The 20,352-nt window shown below is 39.1% G+C and overlaps 2 protein-coding genes across 6 annotated transcripts; both read right to left on the reverse strand.

The window, feature by feature from the left end:
• Positions 1–8,745: 8,745 nt before the first annotated feature.
• Positions 8,746–12,850, reverse strand: LOC122008508 (receptor-like serine/threonine-protein kinase SD1-8). 2 transcript variants are annotated; one of them, XM_042564256.1, is made up of 7 exons: positions 11,290–12,850; positions 10,797–10,931; positions 10,541–10,704; positions 10,260–10,470; positions 9,739–9,922; positions 9,457–9,607; positions 8,746–9,236 (listed from the first exon to the last, which is right to left on the reverse strand). In XM_042564256.1, exons 1-7 carry the CDS (start codon positions 12,614–12,616, stop codon positions 8,940–8,942), a joined length of 2,469 nt encoding a protein of 822 aa, XP_042420190.1. In that variant the 5' UTR covers positions 12,617–12,850; the 3' UTR covers positions 8,746–8,939. The 2 variants fall into 2 exon arrangements, with proteins under 2 accessions (XP_042420190.1, XP_042420189.1); XM_042564255.1 differs by having other exon boundaries at positions 9,739–9,976; positions 11,290–12,843.
• Positions 12,851–13,680: 830 nt separating this feature from the next.
• On the reverse strand, positions 13,681–18,978 carry LOC122008510 (universal stress protein PHOS32-like). 4 transcript variants are annotated; one of them, XM_042564261.1, is made up of 3 exons: positions 18,097–18,978; positions 13,962–13,999; positions 13,681–13,768 (listed from the first exon to the last, which is right to left on the reverse strand). In XM_042564261.1, exons 1-2 carry the CDS (start codon positions 18,890–18,892, stop codon positions 13,992–13,994), a joined length of 804 nt encoding a protein of 267 aa, XP_042420195.1. In that variant the 5' UTR covers positions 18,893–18,978; the 3' UTR covers positions 13,681–13,768; positions 13,962–13,991. The 4 variants fall into 4 exon arrangements, with proteins under 4 accessions (XP_042420195.1, XP_042420194.1, XP_042420193.1 ...); XM_042564260.1 differs by having other exon boundaries at positions 13,681–13,822; XM_042564259.1 differs by having other exon boundaries at positions 13,681–13,863.
• Positions 18,979–20,352: the final 1,374 nt, after the last annotated feature.

Genomic DNA, 20,352 nt, shown 5'->3' on the forward strand with positions numbered 1-20,352 from the left:
CAATTGTTACATTTTCTTTATCTCTTACTAATGTTTATTATATTCCGAGTCTTACTTTAAATCTTGTTTCTGTTAGTCAATTATGTGAGTCTGGATACCTAGTCTCTTTTTCTTCATCCAATTGTTATGTACAGGACCCGCAATCTCAGTGGCTAATTGGGACAGGCCATAGGCAAGGAGGGTTCTATATTTTAGATCAACTCAAATTACCAGAAGTTGTAGCTTCGAGTGTGGATTTATCGTCTTTTCATCTAAATCATTCATTTTCTGATTTTTATTTGTGGCAATCTCGCTTAGGTCATGTTTCAGCGCCTCGTTGGCAGTTTTTAGCCTCTACAGGAGCATTAGGACCTTTAAAAAGTTCTGATATTTCTGATTGTAGTGGTTATAAACTGGCCAAATTTTCTGCCTTACCATTTTCTAAAAGTCTTTCTTTTTCTTTTGCTCCATTTGATCTTATCCATTCTGATGTGTGAGGACCCTCTCCTATTCCTACAAAAGGGGGGGGGCAAGGTATTATGTTTCATTTATTGATGATTGCACTCGTTACTCTTGGGTCTATCTTATGAAACACATGTCTGATTATCTTACAATTTTCAACAACTTTAGAGCTCTTGTGAAAACTCAATATTCTAATGTCATAAAGTGTTTTCATTGTGATTTGGGGGGTGAATACACTTCGAATCAATTTTCACATTTACTTACTTCTGATGGTACTATTCATCAAACCTCGTGTACAGATACTCCTGAACAAAATGGCGTGGCTGAACGAAAACATAAACATCTTGTTGAAACAACCTGTTCATTTTTATTGTCTGTCAGTGTTCCTAGTGCCTTTTAGGGGGAAGCAATCCTTACTGCTGCTCATGTCATTAATAGAATTCCAACATCACACAATTCAGGTTTGTCACCTTTTGAAAAATTGTATGGGTATGCTCCTGTCTATTCTTCTTTGCGTGTTTTTGGTTGTACTTGCTTTGTCCTTCGTCCACATGCAGAGCGTAATAAGTTAGCCTCTCGGTTTGCTCTTTGTGTCTTGCTGGGTTACGGTGTTAATCAAAAAGGATATCGTTGCTTTGATCCTGTTAGTTAAAAATTGTATGTCTCTCGTCATGTTATGTTTCTTGAGCATATTCCATTCTTTTCTATTCCAGCTAGTTCGCATAATATGACAAAGTCAGATCTGCTTTGCATTAATCCTTTCAATACTGATACTTAGGAAGATTCACCCACAAATCCTACTAGTAGTTCAACTGAATCTGGTACGTTGGTTCCTGAGATATCCGCTCCACATGTTCCTCATTCTGCCACTACCCAATTATCTCATGAGGTTGCGGATGATCCTTCTCTCCACCGTCATCAATCCACTCGTGTTCGTAAGTCTACTAAACTACCGGATTTTGCTTACTCTTGTTATTCTCATTCTTTTGCTTCATTTGTTGCATCTATTCATTGTCTTTCTGAGCCTGAGTCCTATAGAGAAGTTGTTTGTAATCCACTTTGGCAGAGTGCTATGGCTGAGAAACTAACTGCTTTGCATCAGAGTCATACATGGGATATGGTTCCATTGCCACCAGGAAAACATACTATTAGTTCTCATTGGGTATATAAGATCAAAACTAAATCTGATGGATCTATCGAACGATGCAAAGCTCGTCTTATTGCTAAAGGATATTCTCAGGAGTATGACATGGATTATGAAGAAATATTTGCTCCTGTTGTAAAAATGACAACTGTTTGTACTCTGATTGCCGTTGCTTCTGTTTGTCGATGGAGAATATCTCAGATGGATGTCAAGAATGCATTTCTAAATGGTGATCTTCATGAAGAAGTTTATATGACACCTCCTCCTGGTATTTCACACAAACCTGGTGAAGTTTACAAGCTTCGTAAAGCGCTTTATGGTCTCAAACAAGCACCTCGTGCTTGGTTTGAAAAGTTCTCTACAGTGATTACTTCGTTTGATTTCATCCTAGTAATCATGATTCAACATTATTTATCAGATGTACGAGTGCAGGTCGTATTCTTTTATCATTATATGTTGATGACATGATTATTACTGGTGATGATTCTGATGGAATTGCTTCCTTGAAGTCTGAGTTGGTTCATTGTTTTGCTATGAAAGACTTGGGTATACTAAGCTACTTTCTGGGTATTAAGGTTACTTATTCCCCGAAAGATTATCTTTTATCTCAGTCAAAGTATATATCTCACCTGTTTGAGCGTGCTCGTCTTACTGATAATAGAGTTGTTGATATTCCTATTGAGACTAATGCTCGATATTCTCCATCTGATGGCTCACCTTTGTCGGATCCTAGTTTGTATAGAACTATTGTTGGAAGCTTAGTTTATCTCACCGTGACTCGTCCAAATATTACGTATGTTGTTCATGTGGTTAGTCAATTTGTTGTTGCACCAACTACAGTTCATTGGGCTGCTGTTCTTCGTATTCTCAGATATCTTCGGGGCACTCAATTTCAAAGCCTTTTATTTCCTTCTACGTCATCTCTTGAGCTGCGTGTATACTCTGATGCGGATTGGGTTGGTGATCCTACGGATCACAAATCTACCACTGACTTCTGCGTTTTTCTTGGTGATTCCCTTATTTCTTGGAAGAGTAAAAAGCAAGATGTTATTTCTAGATCTTCCACAGAAGCTGAGTATCGTGTCATGACGTCAACTACTTGTGAGATAGTTTGGTTGCGTTGGTTGCTTGCGGATATGGGTATCTCTCTTCATCAACCTACTCTGTTATATTGTGATAATCAGAGTGCTATTCAAATTACGCGCAATTCAATATTTCATGAGCGAACGAAACATATTGAAATTGATTGTCACATTACTCGTCACTATCTTCAGATTGGCACCATTACATTGTCTTTTGTTCCTTCAAAACTGCAGATTGCTGATATGTTTACCAAGGCTCATTCTATAAAATACGACAACAAAATAATAATTAAAAATGGGGATATTTGTCAAATTATCTTATTGAAATTTTTAGAAATTTTCTGAGATTTAATTGGAGCTCGTATGACATACTTAGAGGGGATGCGTTTATGGGCTCGAAAAAAGCCTGTTTGGATATCCCAATTAAGTGGGAGTTGATTGTGAAATTAATCTAGGGCTTAATCAAAAATACCTAAGTTTATAAATTCCTTTCCTCTTATTATCCCCGTGCGACCTCCCGCAACCTAGCCGCCGGCCCTCCTCACGCAAACGCCAAGACGCCGTCGGCTCTCCACTCCCGCGAGCATCCAGACGCCGACGCCCTCTCCTCCTCACGCCAGCACCCGAGACGAGCCTCAGCCGCCGGTCTCCTCCCTTCCTTGCACGCGAGCACCGCAGACACGCCGACCTCAGCGAGCCCTAGCTCCACCAGCGCCTTTCGGCCACGAGCGGACAATAGACCTTCCCTCTCCTCACGTGAGCAGCGCAGCGGCGATGCATCTCCCTCGCACGAGCACCGCGGACCGCAGCCACCGATCCCCTTCTCTTCGATCCATGCCCTAACTGATCTAGCAGGTACGAATGGGTGTTTTGTTGGTATGATCGCGAGATGAATCGGAGGATTATACCTATTAGAGCATTGAGGATTATGTTTTCTATCTTGTTCCTCTTATTCCTGCTGCAAATTTGGGTCTCCTCAAGCTAGTTGTGATGTAGTGGATAGATTTTCGGTGTAGGGTAATGGATTTGTGTCGAATTCTTGCTCCTGTGATGGTTTTTGTTCTCCTTGGGCAGATTTGATTGAGTGCACAGTCCTATTTCAAGTACATGTTTGAAGGTGGCTTTAGGTTATGGAGTTGGGGGAAAGGATTGTGAATTGATCTTGATGTAGTTAACATTGTTGAACTTCTGATTTAGAGTGGGTTGCGGTGATGACTCGAACTTGGTATTGATATGCGATTTGTTGATGTTTTATGGATTCTTGTACAGATGTTGAGTTGTTGCTTTTGGTCTTAATATACATCTGGATGTTGTGATTGAAATTGTTGCATTGGTATTGGTATCAGAATTGATGATAGAACTGGTTTTGAGATTGGTGTGAGTTTTTGGGTTCATGTCATGTGATGCGTTTAGATTTCTTCTCTTGGTTCCTGGAACCGATTTAGATGGTAAAGATTTAGTGTTTTCTCTTCCTCTTTGCATTCATGCTTGAAGGGTTGCAATTTTGGACAAAAATGGTGGATGTGCCATGGTATGTAGAATTCTTGTTCTTGGCGATGTTGGAGATTTTGGGCGCTTAAAGGATAGTGGAAAATTAAAAGTTGTTTTGGGTGAATCGAGGTTTATAGTTGGATTAGGATTTTTCCCTAATTAAGATGGGTTTGGGTTTAGCTAATTGTTGTTTATGGAATTAGCTAAATTGTACATCATGTGATTTGCAGGACGTTGATTCGAGACGAGCATCGCGGCGTGGGTTTTAGGCTTATATGATCTACGTATAAAGGCGGGTACTTCTTGCTTTGTTTTCTTTTAGCACTTTGACCTTAGTGCATGAATTATTTTGGATAAGGATTGTTTACCTTGACTCCACTCTTACTTTCCTGCGCTTGATACTTCCACGCAATCTTTGAGAAATTCGTTCCATATCTATAGAGTCTCTTATTGTTGTCCATGATCAGTAGCAGATGCTAGATACCATGTTTGTATACTTTGACTGTTGTTTATTTATGTACTATATTGAGCATGCTGGCTTCATGTAGCATATATGATGACTGTTGCATTGTTCGCATCATGTCATTGCATGCATGCCGCATCCTCGGCCACTCGAGAGAGTGGTAGCTGGAGTTGATGTCGCTTGTCTTGTCGTGCCGCACTCGACCACTCGTGTGAGTGGTAGCTGGAGTACGAGCAGCAGGGACCCCGTCGCAGATGTAAATAGTTAGCTACTATGCAACTGTCCCCTCGGCCACTCGTGTGAGTGGTAGCTGGAGTGGTGTACAGTCTGTCACTGACCCGGCCTCTCGACCATACAGGGGTCATGGTGCAGAGAGGTGGGCGGGAGTGACCATCCGTGCATACGCTGTTATTATATTTGTTTTGGCTGCTGCTGTCTATATATGCTGTTATTGCTTATTGTTGTTGTTCACTTATGCTGATATGCTGTCTTAGGTTGAGATATGCTCACGTTGTGGGTGGTTAAACCTTGGTTTATTAATTGAAAATTTGTATATACCTTGCTTATTACCTCTATAGTTATGAGCAGTATTGTAGCAGATTAGTATCGGTTCTGACCTACTATACATAGCCTAGGATATGGTTTCAAGTATGAGCATTTATTTTGGTTCTATTGTAGTATATGTTATTTCTCTTATGAGGCTGTATACTGTTGACACTCTCTACTTACATGTTATGTTCATGCACTATCTCTTTCCTTACCTGCTGAGTTCCAATACTCACCACCCCTACAAAATGATTTTATTTCGCCAGGTAACAGATAGATGAGTCATGGATGCTTGGAGAGATGTCGGCTGCCAGTCCTGGGTCTTACGTCACACTCGAGGATAGTTTTCGTTTGGGTTTTGTTATCGTTTGGGGTGGTATATTGATTTTGTGTATTTTGTTTTCAATAAGTCGCTATGAATTTTGGGTCAAGTCTGTGATGGCAGGTATTTTTGTTAGTGTCGTTGTTGGTTTTACGTTCGTATCGTTTTATCTCTTCCGCTACTGTGTGTTTATTTTGTTCCAACCGAGTGGGCTGTTATTAACTGTGTGGTTGTACTTATATCCAGCCGTGTGGGCTGTTGTATTATGTTATATGTGTTATTCATTTATGTCCAACCGGGTAGGCTATGTATATTGACTGCGTGGTTATGTTTTTTTTTCTATTTTGCATATATATTCCAGCCGAGTGTGGCTGAGGTATATTTTGTATGTAGTAATGCTTCAGATTATCACCTGTACAGGGGAGATGCTGCCGAAATTTCTTCGGACAGGGACTCCTCTGGGGCGTGACACATTCCGCTTCGCGATTCCGATTTTTATCTGACAAACTCTCAATGCTTCTGGTTGTAGCATCGTGAGTTTGAGGGGGGATGCTAGATTATATAATTTAGATTATATAATCTATTAGAATTATTTGTTATAGCCTTGAGGGCAATTTGGTCTTTTACCTTTTCAGTTTAGGATTTAGATATAGTCTTTTACCTTTTCAATTTATGATTTAGATTTTTTCTTGTAATTAACTATATAAGGCCTTGTACTCTTTATTTCTCAATTTAATTCAATAGTATGACTAATTTTTCCCTTCTCTTATTTTTTACACGGTCATACACCCCCACTTTGTAGCATCGCAGGGATTTCGCCAATGAAGCCATTAGAGGAGAGATTCAGGAAAGAGAACTTGAGGCTGCCCATCGCCGTCGGGATTGAGTCAGAGAGCTTGTTAATGGACAGATCGAGTGAATTGAGCACCACAAGATGTTCAATCGACGACGGGATCTCACCACTAAGCCGATTGGGGTTGAGATCGAGTTCCATGAACTTGCCGAGGTGAAAGGTGGGTCGGCACTTAGGGCATCTCCAACCCATCACCAAAACACCAAATTTGGTGTCAATTTGACACCAAATTACTCCAACCCATACACCAAAACTCATCCCAAATATGGTGATGTGAATAGTGCAACACCAATATGGTGTTGCGCTATTCACATCACCATATTTCGTGATGGAGAGATTTTTTATTTTATTTTATTATATCATTATAAAATCAAATGTAATTAATTAATAATTATTATTTTCTTTATCTTTATTTATGGTATAATTAAATGTAATTATTATTTATTATAAATTTAAATTAAGTGTATTAATTTTTAAATCAAATATTAAGAAGTATTAATTTTAAATATAATAATTTTCATATAAAAAAATTAATAAGAATAATAGAATATTCTAAAGAATATTTTTTTTTGGTGTGATATGGTTATGATGGATTGTAGTCGAAATAAGAGCAGATCTTCTGGTCCGCAAATTATGGATCAGGGGATGGTTCACTACATGTGGACCTTTGATTTAGATAGATCCCACTTATTTAAAGATGGAGTCCATCCAAATCAAGAATCTTCATCAGTGGATCATCTCCTGATCCGTAATTTATGGATCAGATCTCTCTTGAATTGAAATAATGTTTGGTGTTGAAATAACATCATTTTGGTGTGAAAATTATACAAAATCTAGTGATGAGGATTGGAGATGGTCTTAGGCAGAAGGCGAAGCAGTTGTTGCGAAAGCAATTCCGTGTCGGCGAACTTGGCGAGGCAGATGGCACACTCCAGCCCGACCCGGACTCCGTTCAGCGCGGAGAACAAGAGGGATTTGATGACGCTCTTACCGATGCCGAAGGAACGTTGCAAGCCAGCGACAAGTAGCCGAATGTAGAAACGAAAGGCATAGCCTTTGGAATCTCCGTCAACCTAGAGGATGGTTCAAGCCTTCAAGGCAAAGTTGGCCGGAGTAGGAAAGGTGAGTGAAGTCTTCCCGTATCTCCAGCGCCGAGCCATGTTTCCTCTGCTTTGGAAATTGCATAGAATTTTGTGCCTTCTCCGACTCCTCGAGCATGTTACGTAGAATAGAAAAATGAAACACCATTGAATAATCAAACTCGGAGAAGCTTTAGCATTGGAGGAGTTGCTGAGATCTTTGAAGGTTTGATGATAAAGTACGCGTTTGAAATGTGTTGTTTAAGACTTTATATATCCCTCTCTATAAAGACGACAAAAGAACTGCTCAACAGAGCTAGATTAGAGTTCAATTGTTTGCTCTTGAAATAGAAAACAAAAAAATAGAAAACAAAGGTAAAGAGAACAAATAAAGTTTGATACACTAAGAGAGAATATGATCTCATAGTAACGAACAATAAAGCTCCTTGGTTAAGAGAACAAAGAAAATAATATTTGAAGTAACAATATCAACTTGCATAGTCAGTAGAAAAGGCTTCTTGTGGTAATTCTATTACTCATGTGATGAGAAACACATGCATGTTAGAGATAATAATGAGTGAATTATAATGGTCAATATTCTAACAATCATTCTGTGTTTCATTTGAGTAGCTGATGCAACAAGCAGATAAGAGAGGCCGCCTTACTGGATTCTCTGTTTTCTCTAAAAACAGAAGGCACACAGTTTGATTGCTGTAGCACAGCAAAGTTACAGGCAATAATAGAGTACCTTATGAAGGCTTAGTATCATCTATAAGTAGTATTGTGAAACTCCAGTACTTCCAACTCTCTTACTTTGAAACAATTTTACATAAAAACTAATATATAGGTTCCAAACCACACGTAATCATCTAGTATTATGATATCCATCAAATGGATATAGAACAAAAATCCTGCTTTAGCCTAGTTTGTACCAATCCTTTTAAATTGAACTTCAAAGATAAATTCATGCAGACAACAAGTGTTCTGATCAATTTGCCAAGTCCATAACAGATATAGGAACGGAAAAGATTGAGGGTAAAATAATTTGGCAGAGAAAGCAATGACCTTTATGCTGATTGGAGGCATCATGGTACTCGTCTTCTTCTGAGACTGGATGCAGCTCAGTGTCTTAATCTGAAGATCTCCTGGCTGCCACATGACTGCTGCCCTTCGCAATGTGGCCTCCAGCTGCACCACCTTCATTTGGATAACGAACCACCACAACTGGGCACACACAATGCCGCCTCCAGATGCATAACAATTCAGAATCAACCATAGAAAAGCACAATAGTAAATTTCTTTAAGCACAGTCACAACATGAATCTACAAAGAAAATCATATGATAGTATTCCCTTTGATCTTTACACTAAACTCTACAAGCATTGTAGTTTAGAGGTAGAGAAAACATTAGTAAAGGACAGAGAACTGCACCTATATAACTTCATAAACAACTCTATGAAACTATTAAATCGAATGTAATTCCTTCAAACTAATACTATAGGGATTGAAGAAGAAAATTCATCTCCCTTCAATGGTACTCATGGTCAATTCTGGTGCCCGGGAATATGAGATTGGCACCAGTGTTGGTGAATCCGTTGTGGAGGCATGCGCAGGTTGCTGAGGCGATGGTAAAACCGGGTTCTTGTTCACCAGCATGATGGCGATAGCATCCATTGTTGGTCGGTCGGTGGACCTATCTTGAACACATAACAGACCAAGTTGAACGCATTTCTCCACTTCAGAAACTGGGAATGAATCAATCAATTGGGGATCTACCAGTTCGCAACTTCTTCCTTCCACCCAAAGACACCATGCCTATGAGATGTCAAAGGCAGAATAAAGATTTTTCTACATTTCTTGTAAACATGTCTTTACTCATTAAAAATGATTGGGAAACCATGTCTTCGTACTAGGGCATATAATGAAGATACGAATAACAAGTGATTTGCAAGTATATTTGGAACGGGCTTTAATCATCTGATCAATCGTTTCAATCTGGTTAAAAGAATATGCACAGGTAGAATGATCTACTTACATATCCAAGAAGACTGAATGAATCGTTAATCGAGTATGAGCCGGAGTTTCTTTTACCAGAAATGATCTCAAGGACAATCACCCCAAAGCTATATACATCAGATTTTTCAGAAAAACGACCATGCAAGCCATATTCTGGTGCCATGTAACCACTGTTATGTAACAAAGTTATCAAGAAAAACACAAACCATACAATGCCTTTTTGTCATTGTAGTGTGTTACGCAAAAAAAAAAAAAAAAAGGGTCAATTAAGTTTGATAAAAGATTAAAAGATAATACTTACAATGTGCCTACTACTCTCCTTGTGTTTTGTTCCATATGACTTTCTCCGAATATCCTTGCCAAACCAAAATCTGAAATTTTGGGAATCATATTTTCATCCAGTAGGATGTTGCTTGTCTTCAAATCTCTATGAATGATGCGTAGTCTTGAGTAGCGATGGAGATAAAGAAGTCCTTGAGCAATGCCTTGTATTATACAGAATCTCTTATGCCAGTCTAATTGCGTTGAAAGGTTTGAATCTAAAAATATATATATAGCTTAATTACTCAAATTAGATTTAAATCCTGGTGCAATGGTAAAATTGTTGCTTTGTGACCAAAAGGTCACGGGTTCAAATTCTGGAAACAGCCTCTTGCAAAAAGCAGAATAAGGCTGCGTACAATGGATCCTTCCCCGGGACTCCGCATAGCGGGAGCTTCGTACACCGGGCTACCCTTTTTTTTTTAACTCAAGATCAGATTTAAGATAAATGGAATTCATGAATTAAATCAAATGAATAAGAAATATAGTAAGATGACTAACCGAATAAGTATTTATCCAAACTTTTGTTGGGCATATATTCATAGATGAGCATTTTCTCATTTTCATGAATGCACCAACCTAAAAGCCTGACAAGATTAGTATGTTGAAGTCTGACAATTAGCTTAACTTCATTGTTCAACTCCTCAAAGCCTTGTTTTGAGTTCTCAGAGAGCCTTTTTACAGCTATAAACTGGCCATCTTCTAGTCTTCCCTGAAATAGATAGTTTTGTGTCAAATAAAATCCCATAAAGCTTAACAAATGAGAACTTGTTTCTTCTTACCTTGTAGACAGAACCAAAACCACCTTCACCGAGCTTGTTTGTAACCGCAAAGTCATCTGTTGCCTTGCGAATACTGAAAAAATCAACCAGGGGGGCATTAATGGTTCCCTTATCAGATCCAATACTATCAGGAACTGTTAACTCGAGCAATCTTCTTGTTTTTCCTGCATTCAAGTAGACAACCTTATTCCTAGTGATGATTGATTTTGTGTAGTTCGTAGTTCTACAAAATATAGCATGACTAGTAGAACCTCACCCAATCGCATGTGCCTCGCCCACATAAAATAGCATGTTGTTCCAGAGAGAAGCATTGCAGCAGTGCCTACCGCAAGCATAATAACAAGTAAACGTTTTCTCTTATGTGAATGTCCATCATATTGAGAATTATTATCTGCATGAGACAGAGCAATTTTTAGTCAATTTATTCTCAACGGCTCCTTATATACCAATGTACAACCATAATAATAAAACATTGCAGTGTATCAAAATAAGCAAGCAGTATCGATGTTTGCATTAATAAGCAAGTAATCAAAATTACATTTTTTTTTTTAGATAACTGCTATTTCAAAAGTGTGCGCAATCATAATTTTACACTCATGTAACTAGACCAAGTATAAACAACCAACAATATCCTACATGGTAAGAAATCTATAGTTTTACTTTCTTAAGCAAAAGAAAAAATAAATGTATAGTGTTAATTCTTCAATGCAATCGTATCTACTCCATATGTAGAAGAATAAGAACTGTACCAAGATCAGCCGCAGAGACACGCACATGAAGTTCATCCATTCCAGACGAATTTTGCACGAGATCAATCATATCTCCTAGCCAAACCAGACATCTAGTTGTGCTCTCAATGCTCCTCGTGCTGTCGAAAGAGTAGGCTGTGCAATTGCAGGTAGCCGAACAATTGGCTTCACACTCACTTGCCTCAGCATCTCTTAGTAGTAGCATGCCATCAGGCAACTTCATCTTGCTATAAACCTTGTAGAATCCTCCCTTGCTGCAATCCCATCTAGTCTTTTTCACACAACCACCTGAGTAATTGCCAGCAGCCCACTCTGTGGAGTTGTTTGGTGAAAACTCAGCGAAGCATTTGCACGAGAGTGTGGCGTTCCTGCCAACGCACAGGCCATTTGGACCGCACTGGTTGTACAGAACACAAGCCCCAAATTCCATGTTCGGATATGATGCTCGAGTAACCCAGCTCTTGCTGGCCTCTTGCCAAGTTAACAGCCTGAGGAACCCTGTTTCCTCAATCATTAATCTCGTCGCTGGAAAACCCTGCGTTACCATGTACGACCAGGACATATTCTGCTTGCCGCCGGAGAGCGACGTAATGTAGAAACTGGATATGGATTCGTTGTCCTCGTTCTCCGTGAAAGTAACTGACCCATTCCACGCATTGCTTCTCCAGTAAGGCTCCGATCCGCGCCATATGAAAGCTTGCATGAAAGTTCTCGGATCAATGCCCAAGCTAAAAGTTCCTGTGGCTGGGTCGCTCGATGTTTTCCACGACACGATCCTCGTGGCGACGCCGATCCCGAAGTAGGAAACGATCCTCATGTTGGGAAGCAGGGTATCGGTGGGATGATCGAAGCTTTCCCAAATAGTGGTATCGCCGTCACCCGATCGCAAGACGAGGTTGCCAGAATCCAAGAGTACGGCCTCGGTGCCATTCGAAGTCGACGAGGTATTGGAAGACCAAATCTTGCTGCCGTCGCTGTCGGATAGCACAAGGTTCCCATCGAGCTGCAAGGCCAGAACCGCAGCGGAGTCAGCGACGGGGCTATCTCTGTTGGCCACCCACACCGCCGCGTCGTCTCCAGTGTCGTTGTACCAAATAGCAAGGTAGAAGGAGGTCGAGGGAGAGTGGCGGGGGATGAAGAACCCTAGGGCGAACGTTCCGGCGGAAGAGACGATGGTCCGGTTGATGCCGATGGTGTCGCCGGGGTGGAGAGTGTTCCCTGCAGCAGCTACCGTGTGGACTTGGGAAGACAAGAAGAAGAAGAAGAAGAAGAAGAAGAAGAAGAAGAAGAATAAGAGGAGAAGCTGAAGAACGGTGGTGGGGGGCATGTTGGGTTACTGGTTTGTGCGGTGAGATGCGGCTGAAGACAGGAGGAGAAGCACGCCATTGTAGAGAGTCGAGAGACAGCGACATGGTTGACGAGTAAGCGGGATGGACTCATGTGCATGTTGCTTGCCCCCGGCGTTCGTCAACCTGTTCTAACGGGGAGGCAAATCAACTACCGCACTGCCACTGAGACTCTGAGAGGACGAATAGTGTTATAATTTTATAACAACTACGGTCCACAACTACTCCAACAAGAGGACGATGTAAATAATTTTATAAATAGTCTTTTTATAAATTGTCAAAATAACAAGAGGAGAATGTAAATAATAAAATGCTATGCACCTTTAAACAAAATTTAAAAATCTAAATAAGTCTTTCTATAAATTACCTAAATAACAAAAAGGGAATAATCTAAATACGTCTTTTTATAAATGGTCAAAATAACAAAAATGACAATTAAAACAAATGTTGTTTTGATTTTTACCATCAAACTACCTGAATAAGATCAGAAGACTGATCAAATCCGGCAATATAACAGAGTTGGATGCTTCAATTAAACCAGACAAAGTAATCAATTTGAGCTATTCCATTGAGTAGTCCCATCAAGTCAAGCAATCAAATCAAACAAACAAAGAGATCTCAGTAAGCCGTATGGGTCAACTGATTTAATCAATCTAATAGATCCAATCAACTAAATAAAGATATAAATAAGGTGTGTTGATTAGTTTGATCAAGCCATACAAATCAGGAACAATCAGGCAGGCCAAATGAGCCAATCAGCCCACCCATAATTTACCTGCATCAAACAATATATATATATATATATATATACTTTAAATAATTTTTAATATAACATCTAACCAATAAAAAAATAATGTATTTTTGCAAAATATTTATTTATAAATAAATTATATTTCAGCAAACAGCATTGTACATGCCACTGGAAGATCATTAACAGAGCATGGAGCCTGAAAACAGGGTAAGCGCACGACATAACGGATAACACGAAGTAAATCGATTAACACAAACAATGCCCGGGCATCACTCGAATCCTAGATAGTTGTCATGTGAAACCAAAAGCAGTAAAAAAATGATGAAACATACACCTCTGCTTCCTCAGTTGGATATAACATCTCAGCACTGAGCTTCCAAGTCTACCAAAAGATACAACATCAATCAGATATTTGGCCAAGTTTGGTGCAGTCAAGCTTGGAGGAAAGTATCGACCAACGAACAGGAAGCAAACAAACTGAGAGGATTTAGTATATTACATTTCACCAAAGGAAAAAGAGAGGGATTTGTAGCACGATACATAGCATAGATGAGCTTATGAATAATATTTACTACCTGGATGAGAGAGGGCTGCGTCAGATATACTCAGTTACCTGCAAGTAACACAGGCATTCAACGTTCATCAGTTTGCTAAAATAATCACGTGTCTTTATAGTTCATATTAGGTTGAGAGATTATTGAAATGATAGCAAGCCTATTAGATTTTGTATTCAATGAGATTGGGAACTTAAAATTTGTAAGAGGAGCAATACTCATAAGAGATGATTACATTCTAGATAAGAAAGAAGACAAATCTCAGCCCCAAGGTGTAATTAATTAGAATGAAAGAAAAGTTACAAAGCTCAGAATGACAAAACATCTAAAAACACACAAACAATCTGAAGTAATGTGACAGTGGAATTAATGTATGATTAGAAGTGACATAAGTCTGAAGACAGCAATTGTCAACAACTAAATCAAAAAACCATATGACAGTGCATGTGTTGTATATACTCATATCTTCTTGGCATGATTTCTTCATGTTAAAAGGCCAAAGTTTTCATAAATTCAGGTTCTAACTTTTATGGGTGCCATCAAAAGAACAAACCATAACAAACATAAAAGGCTGTCCAATATTGCTTACTTAAGGTCAACAGCCAACTGAGATTATGAGTAACACTTTCAAACATGGAGGATAGGCTTATTCAACCACAAAAACAACAAAATATTCTTTCAAAGCTCAGGTATTGCTCAACTAACAGAAGTCACAGTAGGAAATCAAACAAGTCTCAATACATCATTGAACCAAACCCAAAGATCTCAATTTGATTGAAAGATTCAACTCTTGTACATGCACTAACAAGCTACAGGTATCATAAACTAATCAGTATATAGAAGGCAATACAAGCATCCATCTGTTCAGTTGAAAAGAGTAGAGCAACTGTATTAATTGAAAACTAAAAGATTTCATCTAAAAATAAGACTGCAATTAACTAAAACTTAACAACCATGTATTCTATAACCCTCAAGATGAAGCATAACAACTACAGAAGTTCAGCATGTTACATAGAATAGAAAAATGAACGCCATTGAAAAATCAAACTCGGAGAAGCTTTAGTATTGGAGGAGCTGTTGAGAGCTTTGAGTGTTTTATGATAAAGTATGCGTTTGAAATGTGTTGTTTAAGAATTTAGATATCCCTCTCTATAAAGAAGAAGAAGAAGAAGAAGAAGAAGAAGAAGAAAACACCGCATGACAGAGATAGGTTAGAGTTCAATTGTTTGCTCTTGAAATAAAAAAATAAAAAAAAGGAGAAAACAGAGGTAAAGAGAACAAATAAAGTTTGATCCACTAAGAGGGAATATGATCGTAGGAAGAAACAATAAAATTCTGGTGTTAAGAGAAGATAAAAAAAGTTATTAGAAGAGAAAGAATAAGTAATATTCTTTTGAAGTTGCAAACAATGAAGAGACTTGACAAAAAATATTATAGTCAAAAAATGAGATCAGGGTTATAAGTTTTAGCATATTCTCTCTTAGAAGAGAAATGGCAAGAGAATAAGTAAATTTCTAAGTATTTTACTTGGATAAAGGAAGAAGATTCTAGGAAGAGAGTTAGAAGCCTTTCTTTGACTCCGATAGAAGAAAGGAATGTTAGACGAGAAAAAAGTTAACTAATATCTAAGAAATCTTGCAATCAATAGATAAGAAGATGAATGCAAAAGAAGAATGATCTTATTAGGAATCTAGTGATACTTCAACTTGAAGGAAAAGGAAGAGAGAGGAAGAAATTTAGCTTCAAAACTTCAATAGTTGCTAAGAAAATGTCCTCATGAGAAGTTGTGTATAACACATAGTTCCCTAGCGAAAATTTGCAACAAAAACATTCAATGCTTCAAGATTATTTTTATATTCTTCTTTAGAATTTTTTCATTTTTAAATTTTTTGTCTTATTTATCTACCATATTAATTTTTAAGATTACACCTACCCCTATTTTGGCTAGCATGGGCAACACCTGGGTTCACCTAAGCCTTGACTTATATGGGCCACCTACTGCTGTTTGGTTGTGATCTGCTACTACCTGATGTGGGTATCAAACTGAGAGCTAGCGTTGCAAGAGGTTGTGCATACAAGATAGAAAAACATTGAGTCATCATGGTGGCTAGTGAGGGGCTCATAGCGACAAGTGATGAAGCAAGGGGATAGTTGCTACATCTAGTCCTTGATGGCTCAAACAACTAGATGTAGGATCGATGCAAGTGGAGTGTGTGTGTGTGGTGAGCGAGCGGAACCGGAACGGGGAGAAATCGGACAATCAACAGGCGGTTGATTGTCCAGCCCAGCCAGGGCGGCCAGACCCCCAGCGCCAGCCAGGACGCCACAGGCTCGCACCCTGGTCGAGGGTGGTTCAGCCCAGTCCAGGAGCCCAGACTAGAAAACTCTATCTGCTCCACGTTGTCGCGATCCGTTGCGTCATAAATAAAATTTTATCGACACCCAGGAACCCGGATCAAGTCTATAAATACAACTCTGATTTCAGTGGTTAGAAATAACACTGGTAAACGAGTTCTTTTTCTGTTCTACTCCTATGTGAGCTGTCAACGTTGTAAGAGGCTACTCCGCCCAAAGGAGATCTTCATAGTGAGTTTCACTTGCCTTGGACTAGCAATCTTGCAAACCAAGTAAATCATTCTTGCCTCTATCTTTATTTTATGAATTTATTTTCTATTATTATACAAGTGTTTGCCTAACTTAGTCCGAAGATCGAGAAAGAGTATTAAGAAATGTGGCATAATAGGAAATGCTTAAAAAGATTTGGGCAATAGATCTACAGTATCCCAGTGCAGATAGAAGACTATACGGTTGCTTGTGAAAAGGAAATCAACTCCTATAGAGGTCACACGGCATAGAATTAGAAGATAGGTCAAACACATGGTTTTGATAACAAGCCTAGGAAGCATAGACAACACCAAGCATGGACAACACCGCAATAGTATCACCGGTCCCCTATATGCGACTATGGTAATCAGAGTTGGGTAGAAGTATCTAAAGTAGGTGTGGATTCAAGTGTTCTATATATGATCAATAAGGATATTGAGTGTCCACTCACATTGTTGGTGTCAGTGTTTCCGTATCTGACATGAATATGGAGGAGGGAGATGAAGAGTTGACGTTTGAGGTTGACTTCAATATGCAAAGATCAAGCGGTATATGCAGCTACATATGCAGATATATGTGTACCATAAAAAGGATACTAAGAAGGAAATTTCTTTGAAATCATGATAATCATTGCCTAATTGTAACATTTGGCACATAATTGAAGCATGACAATGAAGACCTAAAAGGCTATCCGTATTTTCAGACATGAATAGACAATCTCTCCCTGGATTGTTTCCACACACCATTGAAAATGTCAAACAGATTAAACAATAATTCAGATTAGTAAGACCTTTTTGCAAAGATATGTGGAAACTAATTATATTCAACATCTAGTTCCAATATGATGATTCGACTATACAATTAGACAAGTTGAACCTATTGATGTCCAAATCCAAATTGTTAAAAAGCTTTAACATAGTCAAAATAATATTTATAGTAACAATATCAACTTGCATAGTCAGTAGTACAAATGGCTTCTTGTTGTAATTATATGCTTCATGTGATGGGAAACACATGCATATTAGAGATAATAATGGGTGAATGATAGTGGCCAATATTCTAACAATCACTCTGGGTTTCATTTGTGAGTAGCTGATACAAGAAGAAGATAAGAGAGACTTTAGTGGATTCTCTAAAAAGAGAAGGCTCACAGTGTTATAGCTGCAGCACAGCAAAGTTACAGGTAATAATGACCGTGGGCATACATACAGAGCAATAACAAAGTACCTTATGAAGGGTCGGTATCATTTATGAGTACTACTTTAAAACTCCACTGCTTACTACTCTCTTACTTTCGAACAATTTTACAAAAAAAGCTAATGCAAAAGTTCAAAAAAAAAAAAAGCACGTCAATCATCCAGTATTTTGATATTCATCAACTTGATATAGAAAAAAAATTCCTGTTTTAGCCTAGTTTCTACCAAACCTTTTAAATAGGACTCCAAAGATAAATTCATGCAGAGAAAAAGTGATCTGACAACTTGCAAGTTCATAACAGCTATAGGAACTGAAAAGATTAAGGGTAAAATAGTATGGCAGAGAAAGCAATGACCTTTATGCTGATTCGAAGCATCATGGTACTCGTCTTCTTCTGGGACTGGTTGCAGCTCGGTGTCTTTATCTGAAGATCTCCTGGCTGCCACAGGACTGCCACCCTCCGCGATGCCTCCAGCTATGCCACCTTCATCCGGATAACGAACCACCACAACCGGGCACACGCAGTGGCGAACGCAGTAGTCACTGACGCTTCCAAGCCTCCCCTTGCTGGTTCTCCTTGAGGCTCCGAAGCCCCTGCTGCCCATGATCACGGCGCTGAGCCCAAGCCTCTCCACCTCTAGGCAAAGCCGCTCCTTCATGTCGTGGTCCTTCACAATGTGAATCTTAAAGGGGATATGAGCCTCGACAAGAGGCTGGGCAAGATCCTCCGCCTTGGTGGTCATGAAGGCATCGAAGTCACTCTCCAGCTTCTGCTGCGACTCCTCGGAGCCGGCTTCCTCCGAGTCCGCATCTGCGGAGGCGGAGAGGTCGATAGCACCCCAGTCAGCGCCGTACAGGACGGAAGTGGGGCGGACGTGGAGGAGGATGACTGCATCCCCAGGGCGGAGGTAATTCTGCACGGCCCACTTAACGGCGTAGGCGCTCTCGTCGCTGAGGTCGACAGCTATGGCGATCCGGCGATGAGATCCAGCGGAGGGGTTGGCAGCGGCGGCGGCGGCGGCGGCGGAGAAGAAAAAGCTTGGAGAGGACGGCTGGATCGCGGCATGCGTGGCCGCAGTGAGAGCCCTCACCCTCACCGGAGGGGCATCGACCTGCAAGTCGGATTCCGTCGGGATCTTGCTCGGGATCATCGCGACGAATGCTAGGGTTTCTGGTTGACTTCACAGGACAAACTTGGAGCTTCAGCGGCAGAACTGGGGATGGTAAAGCGGAGACGACCAGCTTGTAATGACTAAAATACCCATATAAGTTTCAAATTTAATAAAAACTAAATCTCACCAATGGGCGATGAACCGAACTGAATCGAATCGGACCGGATCAAACCTGAAACTGATTCAATAGGCCCATTACCCGGTTCAATCAATCCCATTCGTCTTGCTGGAAGGTCGGGCTACAGATGAGCCAGCTAATAAACCATTTTTTTAAATTTGCCTGGGCTATTCTGTATATGCCGATTAATTTAAGGGATGATTAATCCGAATAAAAATCTTTTATTGATTATCAAATTAAGAAATTTTTTACCGAGCAAATTATTAGTCCAGTATTCTGAAATTAATTATTGATTAATCTGTTAAAATTAACATTCCATCCTTAAATATTTTTAAAAATTAAGAAGGCATCTGCCGGGATTCATGTCAATTCACTGATTTATTTTAAAAAATAGTATTTTTATAATTTTAGTTTAGAATTTTTTGAATCGGAGTCATTATTTAATAATATTAATAATATTTTAATAATATTAATGGTATAATTCAATATAAATTAACTTATTTTTAATAATTTAAATTTTAATTTTTTTAAAAAAATATATAATAATTTTGAAAACTATGGATTAGACGACTTTAGAACAGTAAATCATAATTATTTTGAAAAGATAAAATTAAGGATTGATTTTTTTTTTTTTTTTTACAATTCAAGTATCCAAAAATTTGGTTCAAAGGATGGGGATTTTTTAAACTATAATTTAGAACCATATCAATTGTCAGAACTGTTTGATAATTTACCTCAAACAATTTTAAAAAACAAACCCACATTATAAACAAATTAAAAGGACATCTTTATTTTTTTATTATCGTAAAAAAACACTCTATATTTAAAATATACTAATCCTCTATAGAAGTTGAATCAGACGGACTACCAAAATATGTAATTAGAATATTGATCAAATCATTATAATCCGAAAGGGGGTATACTAAGCTACCTTACTAAGCTACCTTCTATGCTAACTAAGTCATCAAAAATTCTTTGGTCAATGCTACTTGCAACCAGTAACCGAGTTACCCCAGTCCCCTAGTACCCCAATACTCGAGGCAGCTCCAACGAATATATAAGGAACAGAACAAATAGTAGAGTAATGAAATGCGTATAGAATAAGAATGGAGAATGAAAACGGTAAACATACCTTGGCCTAGGGGCGCCCTCTAGTAGATGGTGAGCTAGTCGTGGCGCTAATCGAGTCGTCATGATCCGAAAAAGTAAATGAATTAGGACCGGGTGAGGAGTTGGATCTGACGGCACAGAGTCAAACACGACCTGGATTCGGAAGGCGGCATGCAAACCAAGACCTAACAACGACACACAGGCCGGGATA

The sequence above is a fragment of the Zingiber officinale genome, chromosome 8A (genome assembly GCF_018446385.1).
Source record: "Zingiber officinale cultivar Zhangliang chromosome 8A, Zo_v1.1, whole genome shotgun sequence".
In the NCBI taxonomy this organism is placed as follows: domain Eukaryota; kingdom Viridiplantae; phylum Streptophyta; class Magnoliopsida; order Zingiberales; family Zingiberaceae; genus Zingiber; species Zingiber officinale.

Coding starts and splice junctions, on each gene's coding strand:
- LOC122008508 (XM_042564255.1), bottom strand. CDS start 12,616: ATGCCCCCCACCACCGTTCTTCAGCTTCTCCTCTTATTCTTCTTCTTC. Junction 10,932..11,289: donor TGTCTCTGCGGCTGATCTTG/GTACAGTTCTTA, acceptor TGTCTCATGCAG/ATAATAATTCTCAATATGAT. Junction 10,705..10,796: donor GGCGAGGCACATGCGATTGG/GTGAGGTTCTAC, acceptor ACTTGAATGCAG/GAAAAACAAGAAGATTGCTC.
- LOC122008510 (XM_042564261.1), bottom strand. CDS start 18,892: ATGATCCCGAGCAAGATCCCGACGGAATCCGACTTGCAGGTCGATGCC.